Raw genomic sequence first — 22,239 nt, 5'->3', positions numbered from 1 at the left:
AATAAAACACTGCTCCACACAACTTTTGTTTCAAGTCTTTTTACACATCCAGTCGCCGGTGAAGTCAAGCTTTCAAAATAAAAGCGTGCCCATAAGATGACACAGTACGCGGTCGAGTCTTTGCTGAAAATCTAACTATGATCAATATATTAAAGGCAAAATCTCAAAACAATTCAAAGATTGAACATTTTACGTAAAACGTATCGTATTCGCCATAATTCTTAATGTGCATCAATGAACTTCCACGCTACTTCCGGTGTAATGTCAACGTGAAGCATTTGACTTCAACGACGCCTTTGCTGTGTTTAGAACTGCCACATGATGGCGGTATTATAACGCAACCGAAATACAATACGTCGCTTCAACTTTACATTATATGCCTGACATTAAAATACACATACAACTGTACTTGTTTTTAACTTTTTCATGGAGGGTTGTATTTTACTTTGAAATTGAGAATATAAGAAGTATTTTCCGCCAGGAAATGAGACCAATTAAAGTCGTAAGATAACACTCGTCTAGCAAAGTTATGAACTTGTGAAAACTTGACATCTATATGTACACTTGATATGTATATGTGTATTTAAAATGTCTCCGTAAATCCGCGTTTTCTTACTTTCCTTTCCCCCGCCTCCTACTCCTCCTCTCCCGGCGGAGAAGGAAGAGTCAAGTGAACAACAAGCCTGACAGAGGGAATTGCATAGGTGGGTGGTTTCTCTGACCTTATTTTCAGCTCTACAACTGTAGCGGATATTTTATTTCCTGCATTTTAAGGCGTTTGTGCGAACACGCCTTTTGTTTGTTTATTTTTTGTCCTCGCCAAACGAGTCCGAACTCTCTCCGGCACTGTAGCTTGTGATCGGGGTTGAACGGTACGTGCAGTAGGGCTAAGCTAGGCTAAGCTAAAGTATGCTATGCTAGGCCCGAAACTGAATAAAGTGGAAAAAAGCGAGGATATCATTCTCCAGAAAAGGTAATGTGCTGTTTTGATGCGATTTGCGCTTGTTTTGGGTGTGGTGTCGTTGCATAGATAAAACAGGAATTTTATTTTTTTACATTTTTTTTCTTGAAGCGCAGCGTTAGCATGCTAGCTAAACAGCAGCTAAAGCCACCACTGCGGTAAGTTTTTACATTTGTTTGCTCGACTGGTTTATGGTAAATGTTTCTCTCAGCTTATGTGTCGCTGAAATTTGTGGCTGAATTCTTATGTTAAAAAACTTTTTAGTGTGAAGTTTATGCCAATTTCCATAATAAAACCTGACGTGCGATGTTTACCATTTAAATATAGAATGTTATTGGTAGATTAGCGTTGAAAACAGTAGCGTGTATGCCTTTTAATAGAGAATACGGAAGTATAATATGAATAATATGCGTGACAAGAGGACACGGAAGTGACTAGCCAGACTGTAAGAGGTCAAAGTCCAGTCTGGGTTTCTTATCAGTGGTGTCATGATGAATTCTTCCTGCTCTTTTGCCGCCTTCTCTCGCCATTTGTGTCCGATTTCAGTGTTTTTAATGTTGTTGCTCCAAGTTGGAGAGGCGGGTGACGGGAGTGGCTGCCTTGGTGCAGACAAAAGCAAGAACCTGTTGCGTGGGTCTGCTTGTGTTTGGGGTGTGGCGTGATAACAAGCGTGCTTCATTGCATTATTCGGTGTCCTTTGTAGAGGCTTGCACCGCAGCCTGCCTTCTCCTCTTACAGTGGGGTCGGAAGGGATCTGTCTGTGGTGTCCAACTGCAGAACATATGCACACACAATACAGTACTTGCTGATTTGATTTTGGTGTGTTAAGGACATGCCTTGCATTTTCCGTGAAATGGCCCGCAGGTGCGACTGAATTTACCTGTTGGAGCAGAGATGTCAGATAAGGGGCAGGTTTGAACACGCCCTTTGAGCAGATACCTCCGCACTCTCTCATCTCTGCAAGAGGTTTAAGAAGTTTGACTCTGTGTTGATTCTCGGCAGCCAGTGTTGCCTGTAAGGACGTAAAAAGTCCTGAAGTGCGTTGTTTTAGCCAGGGCTATCATTTGTAAGGCTGCGTAATGACGGGCTTTCAGAGCAAAGCATGGGTGTGTCGCTCAGAAGCTGGCGCTTTCTTCTCGTCACACTCCTCCCCGTCTCCCTCGCTCTTTATGGCCCAACGGTTGGAGTGTGGTGCTGTTTTATTTGAACCCTGATCACGTCACGTCACTCTCCGAGGTGAACGTGATGTTCCACACCGAGCCTTTTTTTCCCGTGTTGGAAATGCTGGTTAATGTTTTTTTCACTTTAAATTTCTGATTTATTTGTAGAGCTGCAGCAATTAATCACAGAATTGATGATTAATCTATGACTTTTTTTGGTATTCCATTACTGGTTTGGTTTAAAAATGTAACTCTCCTCAGATTTCAAACTCGCAAATAAGAATATTTTTAAATTTTTGTCGTCTTTCGTGAAAGCAGACCTGTTTGTGTTTTAGGTATGGCTTCAACAAGTAATCAATGATTAATCGATCATTCAGTTAACAACTACTAACTGATTATTTTTGTGTTTTTAGCTACAGCGTCAGCAATTCATCAATGATTAATCGATTGTTCACTTAATCAATGACTATTTTGGCATTTGATTCAAATGTATTTTTGGTTTACAATTGTTAATATTCTCTCATTTTAGCTTCTCAAATGAGGATATTTTTACATTTTTGTCGTCGTCCATGAAAGCAGACATATTGTTTTTGTGTTTTTAGCTAAAACTTCAACAACTAATCAATGATTAATCGATTATCCAATTAATTGACCCATTTATTAAAAAAAATATATTTTTTTGGTTTAAAATGTAAATATATTCTGATTTCAGCCTCTCAAATGAGAATATTTAAATAGATGCTTTTGTCATTCATGAAAGCAGATCGATTAATTTTGTGTTTTCGGCAGAGATTCCGCAATTAATCGATGCTTAAATGATTATCCAATTAATTGACCCATTTTGGTATTGGATTAATAGTTTGTTTTAAAATGTAAATATCCTTTCATTTTTGCCTCTTATGTATTTTTAAATTTCCGACTATTCTGGTATTTAATTGTTTTTTTGTTTCAACATATAACTATTCCCTCATTTCATGCACTTAAATAATATATGAATATTGGTACATTTTTGTAGCTATTATTTTTGTGTTTTGGCCGAGTCATAGTCATAATACTAAGAATAAATAGCATAAAGTTGGAATATTAACATCTAAAAATGTGTTGTTTTTTTAATTAACGGTGGTAATATTGTGAGGAACAGACAAAACAGAAAATAAGTTGCAATTTTAAGAAATGTAGGTTGGGTAAAAGTTATAATATTGCCATAATAAAGTCACAATTGTTGATTTTGAAGATGTAACATGAAGAGAAAAAGTGAAATATCTGACTATATTGATGAAATGTTGGCCTATGTTTCACTTACTAAGTAACACGTCAAGGTTGTATTGTGTACTTTGTGGTTGTGGTGATGTCCTCGCCAGCCAAGGGTAGACATCCATGCATTATAAGCATACCAGTCTGGCACAGCGGCATTCCACGTGTCATGGAAGCTCGATGGCGACCATCAAATGCAACGGTGATGGCTAGCATTCTGGCCTTGTGTGACAGTATCACTTCGGTCAATTCCAAGCACTGTGCCCTCCTTTTTTTTTGTGCTGTCAAGTTCAACTGAGGACTGATTCTTCTGCTCTTCTGTGGCTCGTCCTTGTTTGGACTTTCTTTGCTGCGATTGTTTTTGCAAAGTGCTGCCGTCGACGACAAACGCTCGCATCGGTGGCAGATGATAGCGCGTCAGCTGGGCGAGCTCAATGTGCGGCATTATACTACATCTCCTTTTTATGCACACGTGAATAAGTGACAGACTGCACGGATGAGTTGCACAGACCTGTCAAGTTAACCATTGAACCACTTGGCCTTGTGCCACTGGCATGAATAAGCATGCAACTTCCCGATTGAGTTCGAGGTTAGAAGGCTAGAAGATATCATGTCCTTAGATGTTAGAGGAGCATAGGTCTGTCACCATAACACATTTTGCTGGGCGATTATTCCCCTCCAAATTATTGCAGATAAATATTATTTTATTCATTGCTGGAGCCTATCCCGGCTGTCTTGGGGCGAGAGAGGTGGGGTACACCCTGGAGTGGTGGCCAGCCAATCACAGGTCACATATAGACAAACAACCATTCACACTCACATTCATACCTGTGGCCAATTAACCTAGCATGTTTTTGGAATGTGGGAGGAAACCCACGCATGCAAACTCCACACAGAGATGGCCGAGTGTGGAATTGAACCCTGGTGTCCTAGCTGTGAGGTCTGCGCGCTAACCACTCGACCCCCGTGCTGGCATAAATCTTAATAAATTAATTGCATGATAAATAACAACAAAGTTGCAAATTTTGCAGTTAAACGTGGAATATCGCGGAACGTGACATCATGGAAGTCGGATCGAAGTGTTTTGATTACTCGAAGCCCACCAAAAGGTTTGGAAAGGCTAAATGTCTTTGAGACAAAACTGAAACAAAGCGACAATGGAAAAAGCGTAAGAGAAACAGATAACGTGTGTGATGAAGGAATTATGAGGTAACTTGAGTAGTTTTAGTTTCCCAGGAGGACAACAGTGGCAATGACCTTTCTGGTAGGCTACTGTTTAACTAGCAATACTACACGCATTGTTTTGTTTATTTCATCAAAAGTTAAAAAAATGTTTCTGTGTACTAAACATTCGTTGTTACGACATGGACGCCAACGTCTAATAGACAGCTGTGGCCCGTATACGGTTGTATGCGTGTACCCCCAAGCCATTAGCATCGCTGCTAACGACCTAATCGTAATTTCATGAGCGATACCGCTGCTTTTACAAGAGCTCCTCCCGACCACAAGAACGCTAGTGGTGGGTTTGTGGTGCATCGCTGCAGGGATTGTTGCGTTTGGACCACCGAAGCACTCAAGCGGTTGTCCTCAGCCGTGCTCGTATAAAACGTGTTGACGCTTTGGACAGCGTGACAAACAAAAAGCTCTTGACTGGTATGAGGGCTTACCTGATGTGTCATGTCAGGACTTGAACAGTTTATCCCTACTGTCAACTTTCATAGCACTCGTACTTTGTGGCTTCCTATGACTTTTCCCGTTGCTGCGCTCTGGAAAAGAAGGTGCTCACTAGGGATATTTGGATGGCTGAGTGGGGGAAAAAATAGTTTTCTGGCCGTCACATATGCAAACTCCAAATACCCATCTTTATTTAGTATTTCCGAGTATGAGTCAAGGAGTTGAAATGGACGGGAAGACTTTTGCCCTGGTGTGCAGCCATGCTGGTGTCATCATTCCTAGACAGTTGGAGCGAGCGTTCCCAGATTCCGCTTTCCTCTCTCTACCGAGTGAGCTGTAAGAAACTGGGGGGGGGGAACCTGCAGAATCCAAGCGCTGCAACCAAGAGGGGAAGAGTAACAAATCCGTTGCAATGACAACCCCCCCCCAATCTGCTATGAAGTTTGTATATTCAGGCCCAATAAGATACCGTTTTGATCCACAAGTCCGCCATGAGTAGTCGTAGCAAACAGACAATACTGTAAGTATTATATATTATCACCATTATATTATTACCTGTTATTGCATGACCACAGAAAGGATATAAAACCTTGTTGGAGTTTTTGTAATTGAATAGGTTTGTCCCACGACATGCATTGTTAGCTACCTTTTTCTCGTTTTCGAACCAACACAAAAGGGGAAGGATGTGTGCTCATGTTTCACATGAGGATTAGGGATGATGGGCAAAATCGACGTGCAGTTTTCCTTTCAGTAAATTTGGCGTGACGTCAGTACGACGCCGTCGCCTTTTGGATCGAGAACGTGTCGCTCTCACACTTTTACTCCTTCTCACTTTCACCGCATCCTTGCAATGAAGACGTGCTAACCAGCTGCTCATGCCGCAGCTTCAAACATTCTGTAATCTCTCATGTATCACACTTTTTCTATTTTTAACCCCCCCTGCACATCCACAACGGTTCTGGTTCTGGTTCTCTGTACACCTGATGCTTGACCCTTAGATTGCACTTCATTCTTGTCCGGTAACGAGTCCTTTCATTTTCTTGCACTTAACCACTATTTATTTTCTATTTATCATCCTTGACTGACATGACTGTCAACTCCTGTTTCATCAAAAATCAATCATTCTCATGCCTTTATGTACCTGGGTGATTTTGGTTCTGCTCTGTCGGTGCTTTGGTTGCTGGTGGAAGCCCTCCTGGCTCTGTGGTGTTGACCCTGTCCCCTTTCCTTTTCCTCTGCTCTGCTCTCAGCGTGTGAATGGAGCAGTGTGCGAGTACGGCCTCCCTGCTGGCCTCCGTGCGGGAGCAGGAGAGGCAGTTTGAGATGCTGAGCCGAGCTCTAGAGGAGGAGCGGAGGTCGTGCGCCGGCACCCTGCCCCGCCTGCTCCCCAACATACAGGTAACGTTTCGGAATCATCACCCTGTTCCCATCCACCAACATGCGGGCAAAAGCCCCTTGGAGCCCCCTTTTTGTTCAATATTTACATTATATAAAGCTAATCAGTACACCTTGAGACTACTATACATTTCATTCATTTTCTACCGCTTATCCTCACCAGGGTCGCTGGGGATGCAGGAGCCTATCCCAGCCAATCACAGGGCACATTTAGACAAACAACCATTCACACTCACATTCATACCTATGGACAATTTACAGTCGCCAATTAACCTAGCAGGGTCTCCTAGTTGTGAGGTCTACATGCTAACCACTCGACTGCCGTGCAGCCTACTACTGTATCAAATACTAATTATTTCATTTTCAGTTTGAAAGTTGACATGTCCTCAAAATAGTTTATGGTTTGATAATTCGCAATCATGCCGGCAATAAAGGTGATTGCATAACCTGAGTACTGGTAATATGTCAGTCAAAATACTTGGGTAATTAGGTAGCGTTCTTCAGATACGCTCCATGTATTGCGTCAAGTTAGCTGATGCAAAAGATAATTAAGCTGAAGTCAAGCCATCTTTTTCAAAAATTCTCAACTTTTCTAGAAGATAGATAATCGGAAAAGATCAAAGTTGCATTTCTGTGTGTATTCGCCAGTCATGTCGTATGACTGATGTCTATCACGATAACACATTTTTTGGTCAATAATTGTGCTACAAATGATCAGTTATCGCTATTATCGGCAACATTTTTTGAGAGCCTCCACACTGCAGCGTTCCATCCTGCATTGATGACTCTGTGGGAGGCCATGTTTCATCCTCTTCCAGCTCCACCAAGACAGCCCATCATGTTGGAAGCGGTTCCTCATTGTTCTACTTTCCAGAAGGACCCATCCAGCTTTGATTAGTTGTAGTCGGAGTCTGTTGAATTTGTTTCTGCATGGGTCCGTTTTTGCTTCAACCGCTTTGGAGTTAGTGTTTCCCAGGACTGTGATCTATGTGTGGCACTGGAGGGTGTGTCAAATTAGCATAAATAAATAAAGGTGACCAACAATATTGGCAAAGTTATGCATGACTTTTTTCATTTTATTTCAATTTTTTTTGGAGGGGGGGGTCATTTGAGCTTTTGATCTGCTGAAGAGCCTATTTGACTTTAACGCTTGTTTACTTACTCAAATATGTTTATGTCTCACTCACATTTCTTTTTTTAAAATCTTTTCAACCTCTACCTAGAACCTACTTAAGGTCCAAAAGTGCAAGATGTACATTTTTTTTTTCTTCACAGAATTTTTTTTTTATAATAATCTCCCAAGTTACTGCCAAAATGAAAAAAATGTCCATCTTTTCAGCAGTTTTGAGCACCTTTTGGCTAAAATGTGAGATGTAATTGTCTATGGTTATCATCATGTCCAGCCCCGTCTGTGGTCCTGGTACCCCTACAGTTGAGGAATTTAACTTGGAACTGTTTGCTTGCTGCTATCTGCATGTTGCGTGTGTAGAATTTCAGGGTGTGTTTTAATAACTTCTGATCAAATAATCATGCACGAGCTTCTTAGAAAAAGTTGTTAAAACACTTGTGTACATTTCCTCCTCATAGAACGGCCGCGTTCCTTGTGATGCGGACATAGAAAGGCTGACACTTAACGAGGGCTACGTCAACGGGACACATCATGTGAGCAACTTTTCACTCTCCTATTTCAGCTCTTCATTAGCTAGTGTTTATTCTTCTTCCTTAAATTTGGTTATGGTTTGTGCAGTTCAGGATGGAGCCTGGTTCGATGGTGCAGGAGACGTACACAGTGGAGGAAGCGCCCCAGGAGTCCACCCCTGTTGTCTCTGTGGAGACCAATGATGACGGCACCACGCGACGCACAGAAACCACGGTAACACTAACTGTACCAAAATATATTCGTCATGTAACAGATACTATGCATTCTATTCCCGAGTACAATTTGAGTTGAATACCGGGTACTTCTAATGTGAAAAAAAAAACACATCCCGCATCGTTCCTCTCCTGTGGCGCCCTTTCAGGTAAAAAAAGTAGTGAAGACCACTACCACCCGCACAGTCATCCCCTCCGTATCAGACACACTTTCCTTGGATGGTGGGGGATCAGTCACGGGTATGGGAGCTTACATCCCGCCCATGGCGGGGGGCTACAGGCAGGGCCCCGGAGTAGGCGTACCCATGGAATACCCCACCCAGACTGTGCCCCGAAACTACCACTACGGACCTCCAGGCGGCTATGAGGATTATCGCGCTGGACCCCCTTCTGAAGCCTATGCGAGCCTCAACAGGGGCGCCCGCATGGACGATCACTACAGGTAAAAGGTGTTATTTATGAAAAAAAAAAACTTTCCCACTGAAATAAGACCCTTTGTTTGTTTTTAATCCAGACCAGTCCATCCAGACGGTTACAGAACCTTGGATCCAAGCTACAGAGCCCCCAGCAGGAGCCAGCTGGACCCCTATGCCGCTCAGCCTCAGGTAGGTTTGAGTATGTCACAATACGTCATCTTTTAATTGAATATTTTACAGTGGATGTACTCTCATGCTAAAGCGGTACATTGCGCTCCAATGTGATGCTATGATATGCTGTTATAGGTCGGGCGCATGGGAAGTTCAGTGGAGCTCTCCTCCATCCCAAGGTTCGTGCCAGAGCCATACGGTCTGGAGGATGATAGCCGCAGCATGGGTTACGACGAGCCCGACTACGGCATGGGGCATCCAGTGCACTACAGCACGGTGCCCCGTAACCACCATGGCTTCCCCCAAGGGCCGCCACGTAGGACTGGGTAAGGGTGTTGTTAATATTGTTAATGGTTGCGTCTTACATCTCAATGCTTCTCTCCCTTCCTCCGTAGGAGCTACGAGGGCACGCTGGATGCCAGTATGAGTGGTCCGGGGGACATGTACTATTGGGGGGGCGCTCCTTTGGCACAGGGTGAAAGAGGAAGCATGGCTTCACTGGACAGCACTCTAAGGAAAGGCCCGGGCCCGGGTGGATGGCGCCAGCCGGAGTTGCCAGAGGTTATCGCTATGCTCAACTACCGCTTGGATCCAGTCCGCAGCAACGCTGCCGCTTACCTGCAGCATCTTACTTACAAGAATGACAAAGTAAGATCCCAGTCTGTTTGATTTTGTCTCAAATGAAGGGAAAAGTCTTACATAACATACGTTTGTTTTGATACCGCATCACAACTTCTGTAAAACCTTTGGCTTGTTAGGTCAAGTCGGAGGTTCGTCGTCTGAAAGGCATCCCAGCGCTGGTCTCTATGCTGGACAACCCAAACAAAGAGGTTTGCTTACCTTTTCTCCATGGTGGTAAAGTCTTTGAAATGATGATTATGTTTGTACTTGGATAAAGTGTCAGGGTTATGTGCTTGGTTTTACTGGTGGAACAATGCAAAGACAAATAGTGGCTGGAAGAGACGTTGCATTCGGCATTCCTGGTCCAATCAGATATGCCGTATGAGTATGTACTATGTGTGAGTAGAACACCGCCCAGGTTGGCACGAAGCGAGCACAAACGATGCTTTGCTCCAGAGAACAGTCAAAAATGTGAACTGTTTTTATTTTGATAGCTTTGACCGGGGGTCTCAAACTCAATTTACTCGGGGGGGCACTGGACCTAGGGTCTGGTTGAGGCTGGGCCGTATCAGGTTTAAAAACAAAAACATATTTATCAAAAACAGAAAAAAATAAATTAAAAACTGTTTGCTTCTGCTATACCCTACACTTTTTCAGTGCTTTGGTTCCGGTTTTCCACAAAAAAAGCTCTGATAAAACATTCCACTTTTCTTAAATATCTTAATTTTTATTTACTACACAAAATAAGACAAAAAAAATAAAGAAAATAAATCAATCAGTAATACATAAATAAAATAATAATAAAAACTAATAAACCACATATAGTAGGTGGGTAGAGAAATAATTTTTTTGTCAGATAACCTTAACCTTTAACTTGAACATTAATGAAACTTAACCCTTTTACCCAATTAGCAAGTTAGCATTGTTACAGCTAGGAAAATCGCATCAATTGTGTCCGGTGTGCACAAAGCTATCATTTCTAGGTTCATGATACCAAACATTAAACTTTCATATCAAGGTGGGGGGCCTCAAACTAGCATCCCACGGGCTGCATTTGGCCCGCGGGTCGCAAGTTTGAGTCCACCGGCTCTGACCTTTTTATTGAAGGACTGGAGGGAGGAGTTTCAAGCTGTTTATGTATAAGTTGCAGTTTGTTATTGTCAGACACGAGCTGGTCCTCATACCTCTTCATAGGTTCACTACGCAGCCTGTGGAGCGCTGAAGAACATTTCCTACGGTAAAGATCCAGACAACAAAATTGCCATCAAGAACTGTGATGGCGTGCCTGCTCTGATTAGACTTCTCAGGAAGACGCGTGACCAGGACCTCACCGACATCATCACAGGTGAGATGCACGCTGTCAACTTAAGGCCGATGTTCCTCTGTGAGTGTTTGCATACAAAAACGCTTTTTCCAAATTGCAAAATGTCGCAGGGACACTTTGGAACCTCTCTTCCCACGATTCTGTCAAAATGGAGATTGTGGACCACGCGTTGCACGCTCTCTCCGATGAAGTGATGGTGCCCCGGTCGGGCTGGGAGCGCGGGAGCAACGGTGGCGGAGGGGAGGAAAACTGCAAGCCGAGACACCTGGAGTGGGAGACGGCCCTCACCAACACAGCCGGCTGCCTGAGGTACATGGGGGGCATGGTGGTGGGGGGGGGGCAGTCTTTTTCCAGAGTCACGAGTCTTTGGCTTCCCTGCTTCCTGCATTATTTAGCGTTTGGATCATGTTGACATGTTTCTGTTCTTCTCCGTGGAAGAAATGTGAGTTCGGAGCGAAGCGAAGCGCGGCGGAAGCTGAGGGAGTGCACAGGATTGGTGGATTCTCTCATGTACATCGTCCAGTCCCAGATTGACTGTAAAGACGTGGACAATAAGGCACGTTCCACGTTCTAGAGCATGCGTTGTTGGTGTGTTCTCCTTTTTTTTTTACCTAAGCCTTTTTTGTATACAGCTGATAGAGAACAGCGTATGTCTGCTGAGGAACCTATCCTACCAAGTCCACCGTGAAATCCCGGGTTGCGAGCGCTACCAAGAAGCCGCACCCGTCCACCAGGGTCCAGCCCAGTCCAGCCAGAAGGGGGGCTGTTTCAGCTCCCGAAAGAGCAAAGGTCTGTTTCCCATGGAGCGATCCATGTGGACAGTTAACAAAGTATCACTTTTCACTTGGTCACTGGTTGACTATTGAGTCTACAAGGCCGACAAGGACACATTCCCACTCCAACAAAGCTACAAGTTTGCACTGGAATGTTGGGAATGTGAGAGAAAGCTCATCTCCGCCAGCTGCTCTCTGTTGGAACTCCTGTCGGTTGTTTTTCAGAAGCTTTGCATGTGTGTTTGCTGGGGCTGTACCATTTTTGAAAATAATCTAATTGCTATTTTTGTCTGCCTCAATATTGAGATTAGGGCCACTTTGAGGGGAAATGGGGGGAGTTTGAGAATGAAGTCATACATTTATGAGAATAAACCTCGTATTATGAAAATAAAGTCGTACATTTACAACAATAGTTTTAAATGTACAATGTCACAAATGTATGAGGAAAAAGTCAAATTTAAAAGGAAAAGTTGTAATAAAACTACAGCAAAGTCGTAATATTACAAGAATAGTCTTAGATTAAGAAAAAAAATTGTAAGAATAAATTGTGAGAATAAAGTCGCAAATTTATGAGTCACATTTACGAGAAAAAAGTTTCAATATAACAAGAATGCACGAGAACTAAAACTCTTTTCAAGAATAAAGTCGTAATCTTACGAGAAGTCGCAAATTCATGAAAATAAAGTTGGACAAAATTCATAGTATAACTAGAATAGCGGTAAATTTACGAGAAAAAGCTTGTCATATTACAAGAAGTTGTAAAAATGTATGAGGGAAAAATATTAATATAAAATATATTAAAATATAAAATATAATAATATTAAATATATAAAATTAATATAACAAATCTGTAAATTTATGAGCAGAAATTTGAAAAAGTCAAAGTTATGAGAAATTCGCAATATTACAAGAATAAAAAGTTATACATTTTCAGGAAAAAAGTTGTGAGAGTGAAAATGGAGCATCGCTCTGGTTTCTCTTGGACCAGAAACTAACTTCAGGAAGGAAGTTTTTTTCTTTTGCTTCAGGCAAGATTTTATTTATAATTAGGCAGCAAAACAGAGTAGTTGAGCGCAAACAGATTAGCATGACTAGCCCTTCTTATGCATGTGGCGCGCACCTGTCCACGTTCCTCATCCCGCCCCCGCCACGTGCCCAAAGCCAAAGGTCACATACAGTAGGTCCACCTTTAGCAATAGTTTTTTTTCTAGTAAATGTATGACTTCAGTCTCGTGATATTCCGAGTTTTTGTTGCTAAGGAGCTTGGGAGTGTGCTTCCTTTCCTCCTGCTGGTTGGGACTTGAACAGGTGTCACCTGATTGCTTCGCTTACATGCTGCCTTTTCTTTGCTCCTTTCTCTTCCTGCTCTGATCTTCTACTTTTCTCTCTCCTTTTTGGCGCTGGGCTACAGATGAATGGTTTTCCAAAGGTAAGCTCCCTATCGCTTTCTGTGCTTGTAGTAGTAGTAGTAGTAGTAGTAGTAGTAGTAGTAGTACAGTGTTTCCCACAGGACTGCAGTCCATTTGTCCCCGTGGTGTAGATAAGGACATCATATAATTAGCATAGTTGGCCATGACGCTTGTGCATGGAAGTGTAATGTGTGCTGTAGGAGAGACGAATAATCAAACCTTATCAGCCGACTGTAACACCAGTATCGCTACGACGCCTGAACGCCTCGGGCTTGTTTTATCATCCTGCCATTTAGACACGATCAGTCATTTCATCAAGGAAATGATAGTGCTGGATGGCGAGCCCTTTACCACCGTTGAAGATACCAGCTTTTGTCGGAGAGTATGTTTTATTAGATTTTTTTTTAATGTTTGGTAAGAAAGTAATGTCATGATATTTCCTGTCGTGAGATCATTTTCTGAAGGCCTTATTTAGCCATTTTATGCTTAAAAATACTTCATTTGGGTAACAGAAGTCAAATTTGCTACTATTTTTTTTACTAATAATACACTATATTCAACCATAAAATAACACAATTAATATATTTTGTATACTATTGTACTGTACTGCCATTAATAAATGAATGTATGGGAAACACTGTAGTAGCAGCAGCAGCATTAGTAGTAGTAGTAGTACTAGAAGTAGTTGAACTAACAGGCTAGAGCAGGGGTGTCCAAACTTTTTCCAGCAAGGGCTACTTTGATTTTTTTTTTTTATATATATTTGAACTTTATTCTTAAATCTTGTTTTTGTAATATTATTAATTTATTTCCATAATATTTTGACTTTATTTCCATAGTATATTTTAATTTATCATAACATGGCAACTTAAAAAAAAAATTCTTTAGTTCTATTTTATTATTTCTATTTGATATATTATATTTTTATAATGTGCCACCGGTCAATCAATGGCCCCCAGGTCGCACGTTGGACACCCCTGGGCTAGAGAGTTGTCTTTGTACTAACATAAACGGTCAGTGAAAACAGGAACAACAAACGAAGGCGAGGAGTGCGGCGTATTTCCTTTTATTGAGTGTAACTGGTAACTTTGATGTCTGCTCCAGGAAAGAAAGATGAGGACGCAGCTGCCGACATCGTAGACATCCCAAAGAGGACCACACCTGCTAAAGGTAACCCGAGTCTCGTCAACATCGTAGCAGGCTACGCCCGACGTCTTGCCTTCCACCGTTGACCCCGTTTCTCCTGGTGTCCCTCGCAGGCTATGAGCTGTTGTTCCAGCCGGAGGTGGTCCGTATCTACACCTCTCTGTTGAAGGAGTCCAAGAACCCCACCGTGTTGGAGGCCTCGGCTGGAGCTGTCCAGAATCTATGTGCTGGACGTTGGACAGTAAGAAGCCTCTTTGCATGGGCAGCCATTTTTATTTAGCCGACATGGATCCACAAGAAGCTAACACATACGAAGGGAGGTCTTTGGTGCTCTCTTTGTGAGAGAAGATTTAAGATACTATTAAAAAAAAAAACACAACACAAAATCAGTTTTCAAATGAAACTTTGTATTATTAAGGGAGAAAAGAAATCCAAAGCCACATGACCCTGTGAAAAGTGAACAAAGAAAGAAAAACCAAATGAAGACTTTGGAGTGGCCTTTTCCAAGTCCTGACCTGAATCCTATTGAGATGCCGCGGCATGACCTTAAAAAGGCTTCATGTCGGAAAAACCTCCAATGTGGCCGAATGACAACATTCATTCATTCATTCATTCATTTTCTACTGCTTATCCTCACGAGGGTCGCGGAGGTGCTGGAGCCTATCCTAGCTGTCTTCGGGCGAGAGGCGGGATACACCCTGGACTGGTGGCCAGCCAATCATTTTGTCTAAAAATGCACTCCCCCTCTGTTTTTTCTTTTTTTCTTCTTTTCTATCCCCTCCTGCTCCGGTCTGACCACTCCAAATTTGCAAAACAACATTCATTCCTTCATTCATTTTCTACCGCTTATCCTCACAAGGAACCTATCCCAGCTGTCTTCGGGCGAGAGGCGGGGTCCACCCTGGACTGGTGGCCAGCCAATCACAGGGCACATATAGACAAACAACCATTCACACTCACATTCATAGCTATGGACAATTTGGAGTGGCTAATTAACCTAGCATGTTTTTGGAATGCGGGAGGAAACCGGAGTACCCGGAGAAAACCCACGTATGCGCGGGGAGAACATGCAAACTCCACACAGAGATGGCCGAGGGTGGAATTGAACCCCGGTCTCCTAGCTGTGAGGTCTGCGCGCTAACCACGCTTATTATTTCCCTTAGTAGTAATTGGCTAATATTTAAATGTGATTATCTGTAACTATCTAAGCGTGACATCCAGCAGCCCAGACTCTCGTGCTTTTTGAGAGACTCCCAAACGGAGTCGCTTGTCAAACCAGATATGTGGTTCCACGGGTTCATGGTTCACAACCCAACTAGATTGAAACCTGTTTTTTATTTGTGTAGTACGGCAGATACATTCGTGCCCTGCTGCGCCAGGAGAAAGGCCTGCCCATGATGACTGAGCTGCTGGCCCACGGCAACGACAGAGTGGTTCGAGCCATGTCGGGGGCCCTCCGTAACCTGGCCATCGATGCCCGCAACAGAGACCTACTTGGTGAGGCTCGCGACTCCCTTCGTGTTTGAATAAGCCATACCGTCCGCTGGAAACTCCCAAGTCATCGTCGCCGTCCTGCGTTCCAGGCAAACACGCAGTGCCCCACCTAGTGGCCAACCTGCCTGGCGGGGGTCAGAGTCAGCCCGTACGAGCGCTATCCGAGGCAACGGTGGTGTCGGTGCTGAGCACGCTCCAGGAGGTGCTGGGCTCCAGTCTGGAAGCGGCAAAGACTCTCAGGGCCTCGCAGGGAATCGAGAGGCTAGTCCTCATCAACAAGGACGGGTAAGGGGTCTACCCGGAATCGCAGCACGCGTGCTGGGATTTAAATGCGATCCATGTCTGAGAAGTTCCCATTCGTCTTTCACCACCAGGAATCGTTCGGAGAGGGAAGTGCGCGGGGCCGGTCTGGTCCTGCAGACGGTTTGGGGCTACAAGGAGCTGCGGCGCACTTTAGAAAAGGATGGTTGGAAGAAAACGGACTTCATGGTCAACCTAAACCCCCCCAGCAACACCACCAGGGCCAACGGGGGCTACGAGGACAGCACCATGCCGCTCATAGACAAAGGTCAGATATATTAGCTTTTTATTTTTGTGTACATTTTTCATTCAGAACATTTTCATTTTAAAACAATTATCTTCATTTGTAGTCTTTTTATTGTAGTTTAAATCATTTCTGTGGGCATTTTATTGTTGAATATGCATATTTATGAACATTTTCCATATTGGTTTTGGCCCAAGTGAAGCAATTTCTAGCATCAAAATGTGTATATGAACTAAAATACAAATATATAGCATTAAGACGCGTTCTACACCCGACACTAGGTGGCGGTAGGTGAAACATACAAGCGCCGCACTGGATATTTGGGCACAATAATACATAAAAGTACATAATAATAATAATCATTACCATAACATTGACATGTGCTACTGGTTAGCCAGCCAACACTCATCTCACTTCCTGTCCACGCGTGTGGAACATTTGCATTTTATCTTATTTCTACTGTATTGGGAGTGTAAATGTGACTATAGGGGTGCTATTTCATGTCTACAGGACTCTAATAATGTTTTCAAAGCGCATTTAGGAGCTTGTAAACACATTTTGTGCGCTCTAACTACAAAAATATTCCAGTGATGAATAAGGAATCCCACTTCGGGCCCGGGACCAGGATGAACCAGGGACTATTGTACTTAAACAAATCTTTGCTTTCATTTTTAACTGGTGCCTAAGAAACCAACTCCGCTGGTCTCACCCAGGGACCCCCATTCTCCTGGGGTCACGACACTTTAATATCACCCCTTTTATTTTGGTGTGTGTTCAGGAGGCAAAAGTGATCAGGAGATGATTCCAATGAATGACATGGGACCAGGCAAGTAGAACACCAACTTATTAGTATTTGCTTCATATGAGGGTTTTTATGATGATAACACAACTCCCTGCTGCTCCTGCCCTTAGATGCCTACTCCACACTGGACCAGAGGGGGAGAAGGAACACTCTGGACAACACTATTGAGCCCGATGACAAAGATGCAGTACAGGTAGCACTCCATCACCTTTAGCTTCATTTTTTGTTTTGTATTTGCCAAATAGTGGTCCTGCCACAAAATACATGTCATAGACGCCATTTTCTCAACTTTAAAGTGAAATATTCCAACTTTCTATTGAAATGATTTCCATATTGTAATGTTATGACGTTATTCCTATAATCCATTAATATAACTCTTTCCCCAACCTCATTTTACCAAAATTACAACCCTGTTTGTCCCAATTTTAACACTTTGTGTATGATCACTATTGGTAACTATCAGTAACTATTGGGAGGTATCGGTAACTATTGGTAACGATTGGGAGGTATCATAACTATTGGTAACTATCTGTAACTATTGGTAACTATTGGGAGATATCGGTAACTATTTGGAGATATCGGTAACTATTGGTAACAATTGGGAGGTATCATAACTATTGGTAACTATCTGTAACTATTGGTAACTATCAGTAACTATTGGGAGATATCGGTAACTATTTGGAGATATCGGTAACTATTGGTAACAATTGGGAGGTATCATAACTATTGGTAGCTATCATAACTATTGGTGACTATTGGTAACTATCATAACTATTGGTAACTATCATAACTATTGGTAGCTATCATAACTATTGGTGACTATTGGTAACTATCATAACTATTGGTAACTATCATAACTATTGGTAACTATCATAACTATTGGTAGCTATCATAACTATTGGTGACTATTGGTAACTATCATAACTATTGGTAACTATCATAACTATTGGTAACTATCATAACTATTGGTAACTATCATAACTATTGGTAACTATCATAACTATTGGTAACTATCATAATTGTTGGTAACTATCATAATTATTGGTAACTATCATAATTGTTGGTAACTATCATAATTGTTGGTAACTATCATAATTGTTGGTAACTATCATAATTGTTGGTAACTATCATAACTGTTGGTAACTATCATAACTATTGGTAACTATCATAATTGTTGGTAACTATCATAACTATTGGTAACTATCATAACTATTGGTAACTATCATAATTGTTGGTAACTATCATAACTGTTGGTAACTATCATAACTATCATAACTATTGGTAACTATCATAACTATCATAACTATTGGTAACTATCATAACTATTGGTAACTATCATAACTATCGGTAACTATCGGTAACTATTGGTAACTATCGGTAACTATTGGTAACTATCATAACTATTGGTAACTATCGGTAACTATCGGTAACTATCATAACTATCGGTAACTATCATAACTATCGGTAACTATCGATAACTATCGGTAACTATCATAACTATCGGTAACTATCATAACTATCGGTAACTATCATAACTATCGGTAACTATCATAACTATCGGTAAATATGGGTAATATTGGTAAATATGGGTAACTATTGGTAAATATGGGTAACTATTGGTAACTATCGGTAACTATTGGTAACTATCATAACTATTGGTAAATATGGGTAACTATTGGTAACTATCATAACTATTGGTAAATATGGGTAACTATTGGTAAATATGGGTAACTATTGGTAACTATCAGTAACTATTGGTAACTATCATAACTATTGGTAAATATGGGTAACTATTGGTAACTATCAGTAACTATTGGTAACTATCATAACTATTGGTAAATATGGGTAACTATTGGTAACTATCAGTAACTATTGGTAACTATCAGTAACTATTGGTAACTATCATAACTATTGGTAACTATCATAACTATTGGTAACTATCATAACTATTGGTAAATATGGGTAACTATTGGTAACTATCATAACTATTGGTAACTATCATAACTATTGGTAACTATCATAACTATTGGTAACTATCATAACTATTGGTAAATATGGGTAACTATTGGTAACTATCATAACTATTGGGAGGTATCATAACTATTGGTAACTATCATAACTATTGGTAAATATGGGTAAATATGGGTAACTATGGGTAACTGTGGTCAGCCATGAGTTCCATTCCCATCCAACAAGCGTGTGTGTAGCGTATTGATTCTTAGCATTGCTAAACTGGCTCTGACCTTGTGTTGAGTCATTGGAAAAGCTGGGGGGGGTGGGGGTGCCTATGAGGTCATCCATTTGTGCAGGACGGGCAGAGCGGTTACCAGCAGCAAAGGTTGCTGCGTGAAACGACACGCTCCCACTCCCGCCCACACGCCCACGGAAGGCATTGGAGCATTAGAGCCTTGAAGCAAGGCATGTCCCTGCAGGTGGTCTTCAGGCTCCTGCTGTCTTATTTCTTTGGCAACCTTCCTAAAGCCTTTCTCTTCCTCTATGGCGCTATAACACCACTTTTTACCCAATCTCCATTGCTGCTGTTCATTTCCTCTGTGCTCCATTCTCTTACATTCCTCCTCTCCTCTTTCTCCCCCCCCAGGGAGGGAAGTCAGGGCAGAGGCTCGCCTGTTTGCCTCTAATGGATTCTTACGATGGTTAGGCCACACCCACTCTCTAACCTGCATGTCACTGCTTGCTACGCTCGTCCCCCCCCTCACTGCACGGCCTTGTGTTTGTTACCGTTCCTGTTACCGCTTGTGTTGTCCTCGTAGATGCCATGTTTCCATAGGTTGGAGACCGTCTGCCGCTGCTTCTTTTTTCTGTGGTTTTTGTTTCCTCAAACGTCTACTTGGAGTCTGAACTGTAGACTTGATTCTTTAGAGATGCACAGCATATGAATGAATGTAGTACGCATAAAAAAAAATACATTTTAAAAATTATGAAATTTTATATTATTTATTATATTATTATTATTATTTTATATTATTATATGAAATTTGTCTTATTTCTTTATATTTATTATATTATTATTATATGAAATTTGTCAGATTTTTTGGTAAAAAAAAAATCTATAAAAAATATAAAAAAAATTTTAGGGGGTCTGAAGCCCCCCTAAAATTGTCAGGGCGTTGGATGGATGCTCTGATTGTCCCAGAGGACGTTTCGTCTCTCCCCAGAGATGATAGGACGACTCTCCAGCTGTCCTATCTAGTCTTCATCCGTTCAGCCGACTTTGTCAGCGTCACAAACGCCTCAGTGAGCATGCTCAAAGACCGGCGCTGTCCTATCCAGTCTTTTAGCATGCACTGATGAAGAGGCGGACAATCAAACCAAGCTAATGCATTTAGCATTTTAGACGTAGTCTGTGGCGTAGATGGCTAATAATATTGGATTGGGACACCCCCAACACGTGCTCATATTATGGCTTTTCCCCCCCCTCCCATGCAGAAAAACTGATGGTGTGCATCATGAGACGACAGCCTCCTCCAGCCCATTGCCCCTGCTGAACTGACACCCGGCAACGGGACGCCCCGCCCCGCCCCTCCCCTCATGCTTTTGGAGCGTCTCTTTGCTCGTTACTACATTCCTCCTTTCGCCGCTGACCAATGCCCCCCCCCCCCCTTTTGAGAAACTGGATGAACGACGTGGCTACGACGACAAGATTGTGACACTATGATGACCACACCCCCCGCCGCTATGAGAAGGCGTCGGCCAGAAACTGTGACTAAAAACCCTTGGCCACGACAACACTAACGGAGCAGATACCCTGGATGTTGCATTCGGGTGTAATCGGACACGAGTAATCCAGGGCTTGTGTCATTTCTTTCTCCTAAACGGGCGCCGACTACGAGAAAAATGTTTCGCTTTTTGTGCCAAACGCCGACGCTGCCGCTGCCGCTACAACTGCCATGACGGAGTTTCTTCTACTAACCACTTCAAGGACGCCTCGGCTCGCTTGTGGGACGCCGGGGCCTGACGCGCTTTCTGTAGTCAATCCATATACTGTATGTATGTATACTGTATGTATATATATACTGTGGATCCCAGCATATAATCTCCAAAAAGCATGATTTGATATTCCCAACGCTCCCTTGCTCACGGTGCAACCAACAACACCGGAATAGGCGCCCGCGCAGGAAGATACATACAAAAAATAGTACTATTTTATACTTTATACTATGCGATACTGATCCGCAAAGCATGCTGGCATGCCCGTGCACGTTCGCCCCACAGCAGGAGGTTACCCAGCATGCCTTGCGGGTTACACATTAGTATGAAATAGTATTGTATATTCGCCTACTGTTGCATTTTGTCTTCCAAATGATGTTTTTATGGGCGTGTGGTTGAAGAAAATATAGAGGGTGTACAGTGTATATGTATACTATATACTAGATACATATTTGTACATGTTTTAGTTCAGATATATTGATATCAGGCATTCTACCACAAACAGTTTTTGTTTTCCATAAGTCCTTAATGATCTGAATGTTGTACTGCAGTACCAGTACGCTGTCGTTGTGGGCCAATTGGAGTGCCTTGCTTACTCAGGACAGGTATGTCGGATGTGTCAATCAAACCTCAGCCGTGATGTGGAACACTTTTAGTTTGAATCTGCAAAATTAATGTCTGGGAAAAAAAAAAACAACACACAGCCGCCTTCATGTCTGCACAACAACACACCGTCGGCCATTTTGTGTCCGGGCCGACGTACTCTAGCGCCAACCTAAGATGTACATACTTGATGGGAACCAGCACTACGTGACGTTTTCTTTCACTTTGCTTCAGCTTTTTGTCCAGAATGAACCGAGAAGCGCAGACTAGGGCTGGGATTGTTTTGTCTGAGGAGGCGTTAAAGTCGGAGGAGAGGAGAAAAAAAATAAAGCACATTTAAACTATATATACAAGAGAATATTTGTTAATTTTAATGGCTTTTTTATATATTGATTTGGCGTAATTGTTTCGGGTGCCGGGGGTGAACGCATATGCAATCAGTTGTGCTGTTAGTGTCTTAAGTAGAAAAAGCTATTGGAACATCGAGGTTAAAAAAAAAAAACACTACACTTTAGTCTCTGCCTTGGCTCTTAAAGTTGCACATTCTCATTTATGAATGAATAATGTAACTAGCAATACTGTTTTTAATAAAAAGATGATTTTTTTTCTCAGACTGTGCTGTTTCATGTATATTTGTTGGGATGTTTTTTTGGGGGGTGGGGTATGACATCA

At 42.2% G+C, this 22,239-nt stretch overlaps 1 protein-coding gene across 2 annotated transcripts; it reads left to right on the top strand.

Moving 5' to 3' along the window:
• The first annotated feature begins 524 nt into the window (after positions 1-524).
• On the top strand, positions 525-22,180 carry ctnnd1 (catenin (cadherin-associated protein), delta 1). Of its 2 annotated transcripts, XM_078793663.1 has the most exons (23): positions 525-704; positions 6,300-6,447; positions 8,032-8,106; positions 8,192-8,317; positions 8,466-8,758; positions 8,831-8,921; positions 9,039-9,229; positions 9,299-9,551; positions 9,662-9,733; positions 10,719-10,869; positions 10,959-11,157; positions 11,287-11,404; positions 11,481-11,637; positions 13,033-13,050; positions 14,135-14,200; positions 14,290-14,417; positions 15,523-15,673; positions 15,760-15,955; positions 16,045-16,238; positions 16,993-17,040; positions 17,127-17,209; positions 19,616-19,670; positions 20,464-22,180. In XM_078793663.1, exons 2-23 carry the CDS (start codon positions 6,307-6,309, stop codon positions 20,520-20,522), a joined length of 2,865 nt encoding a protein of 954 aa, XP_078649789.1. In that variant the 5' UTR covers positions 525-704; positions 6,300-6,306; the 3' UTR covers positions 20,523-22,180. The 2 variants fall into 2 exon arrangements, with proteins under 2 accessions (XP_078649789.1, XP_078649790.1); XM_078793664.1 differs by lacking the exon at positions 13,033-13,050 and having other exon boundaries at positions 526-704.
• Positions 22,181-22,239: the final 59 nt, after the last annotated feature.

This window comes from Doryrhamphus excisus, linkage group LG9 (genome assembly GCF_037039965.1).
Source record: "Doryrhamphus excisus strain RoL-2023G ecotype Guam linkage group LG9, RoL_Dexc_Guam_v1.1, whole genome shotgun sequence".
Classification (NCBI taxonomy): Eukaryota; Metazoa; Chordata; class Actinopteri; order Syngnathiformes; family Syngnathidae; genus Doryrhamphus; species Doryrhamphus excisus.
Note: the sequence above shows the minus strand (reverse complement) of the source record. Positions and strands in the feature narration are given on the sequence as shown.

What these genes read in the sequence shown, in the direction of transcription:
- ctnnd1 (XM_078793663.1), top strand. Translation starts at nt 6,307, where the DNA reads ATGGAGCAGTGTGCGAGTACGGCCTCCCTGCTGGCCTCCGTGCGGGAG. An exon ending in GCCTGCTCCCCAACATACAG is followed by an intron (nt 6,448 to 8,031) that starts GTAACGTTTCGG and finishes TCCTCCTCATAG; the next exon opens with AACGGCCGCGTTCCTTGTGA. An exon ending in CATGCCGCTCATAGACAAAG is followed by an intron (nt 16,239 to 16,992) that starts GTCAGATATATT and finishes GTGTGTGTTCAG; the next exon opens with GAGGCAAAAGTGATCAGGAG.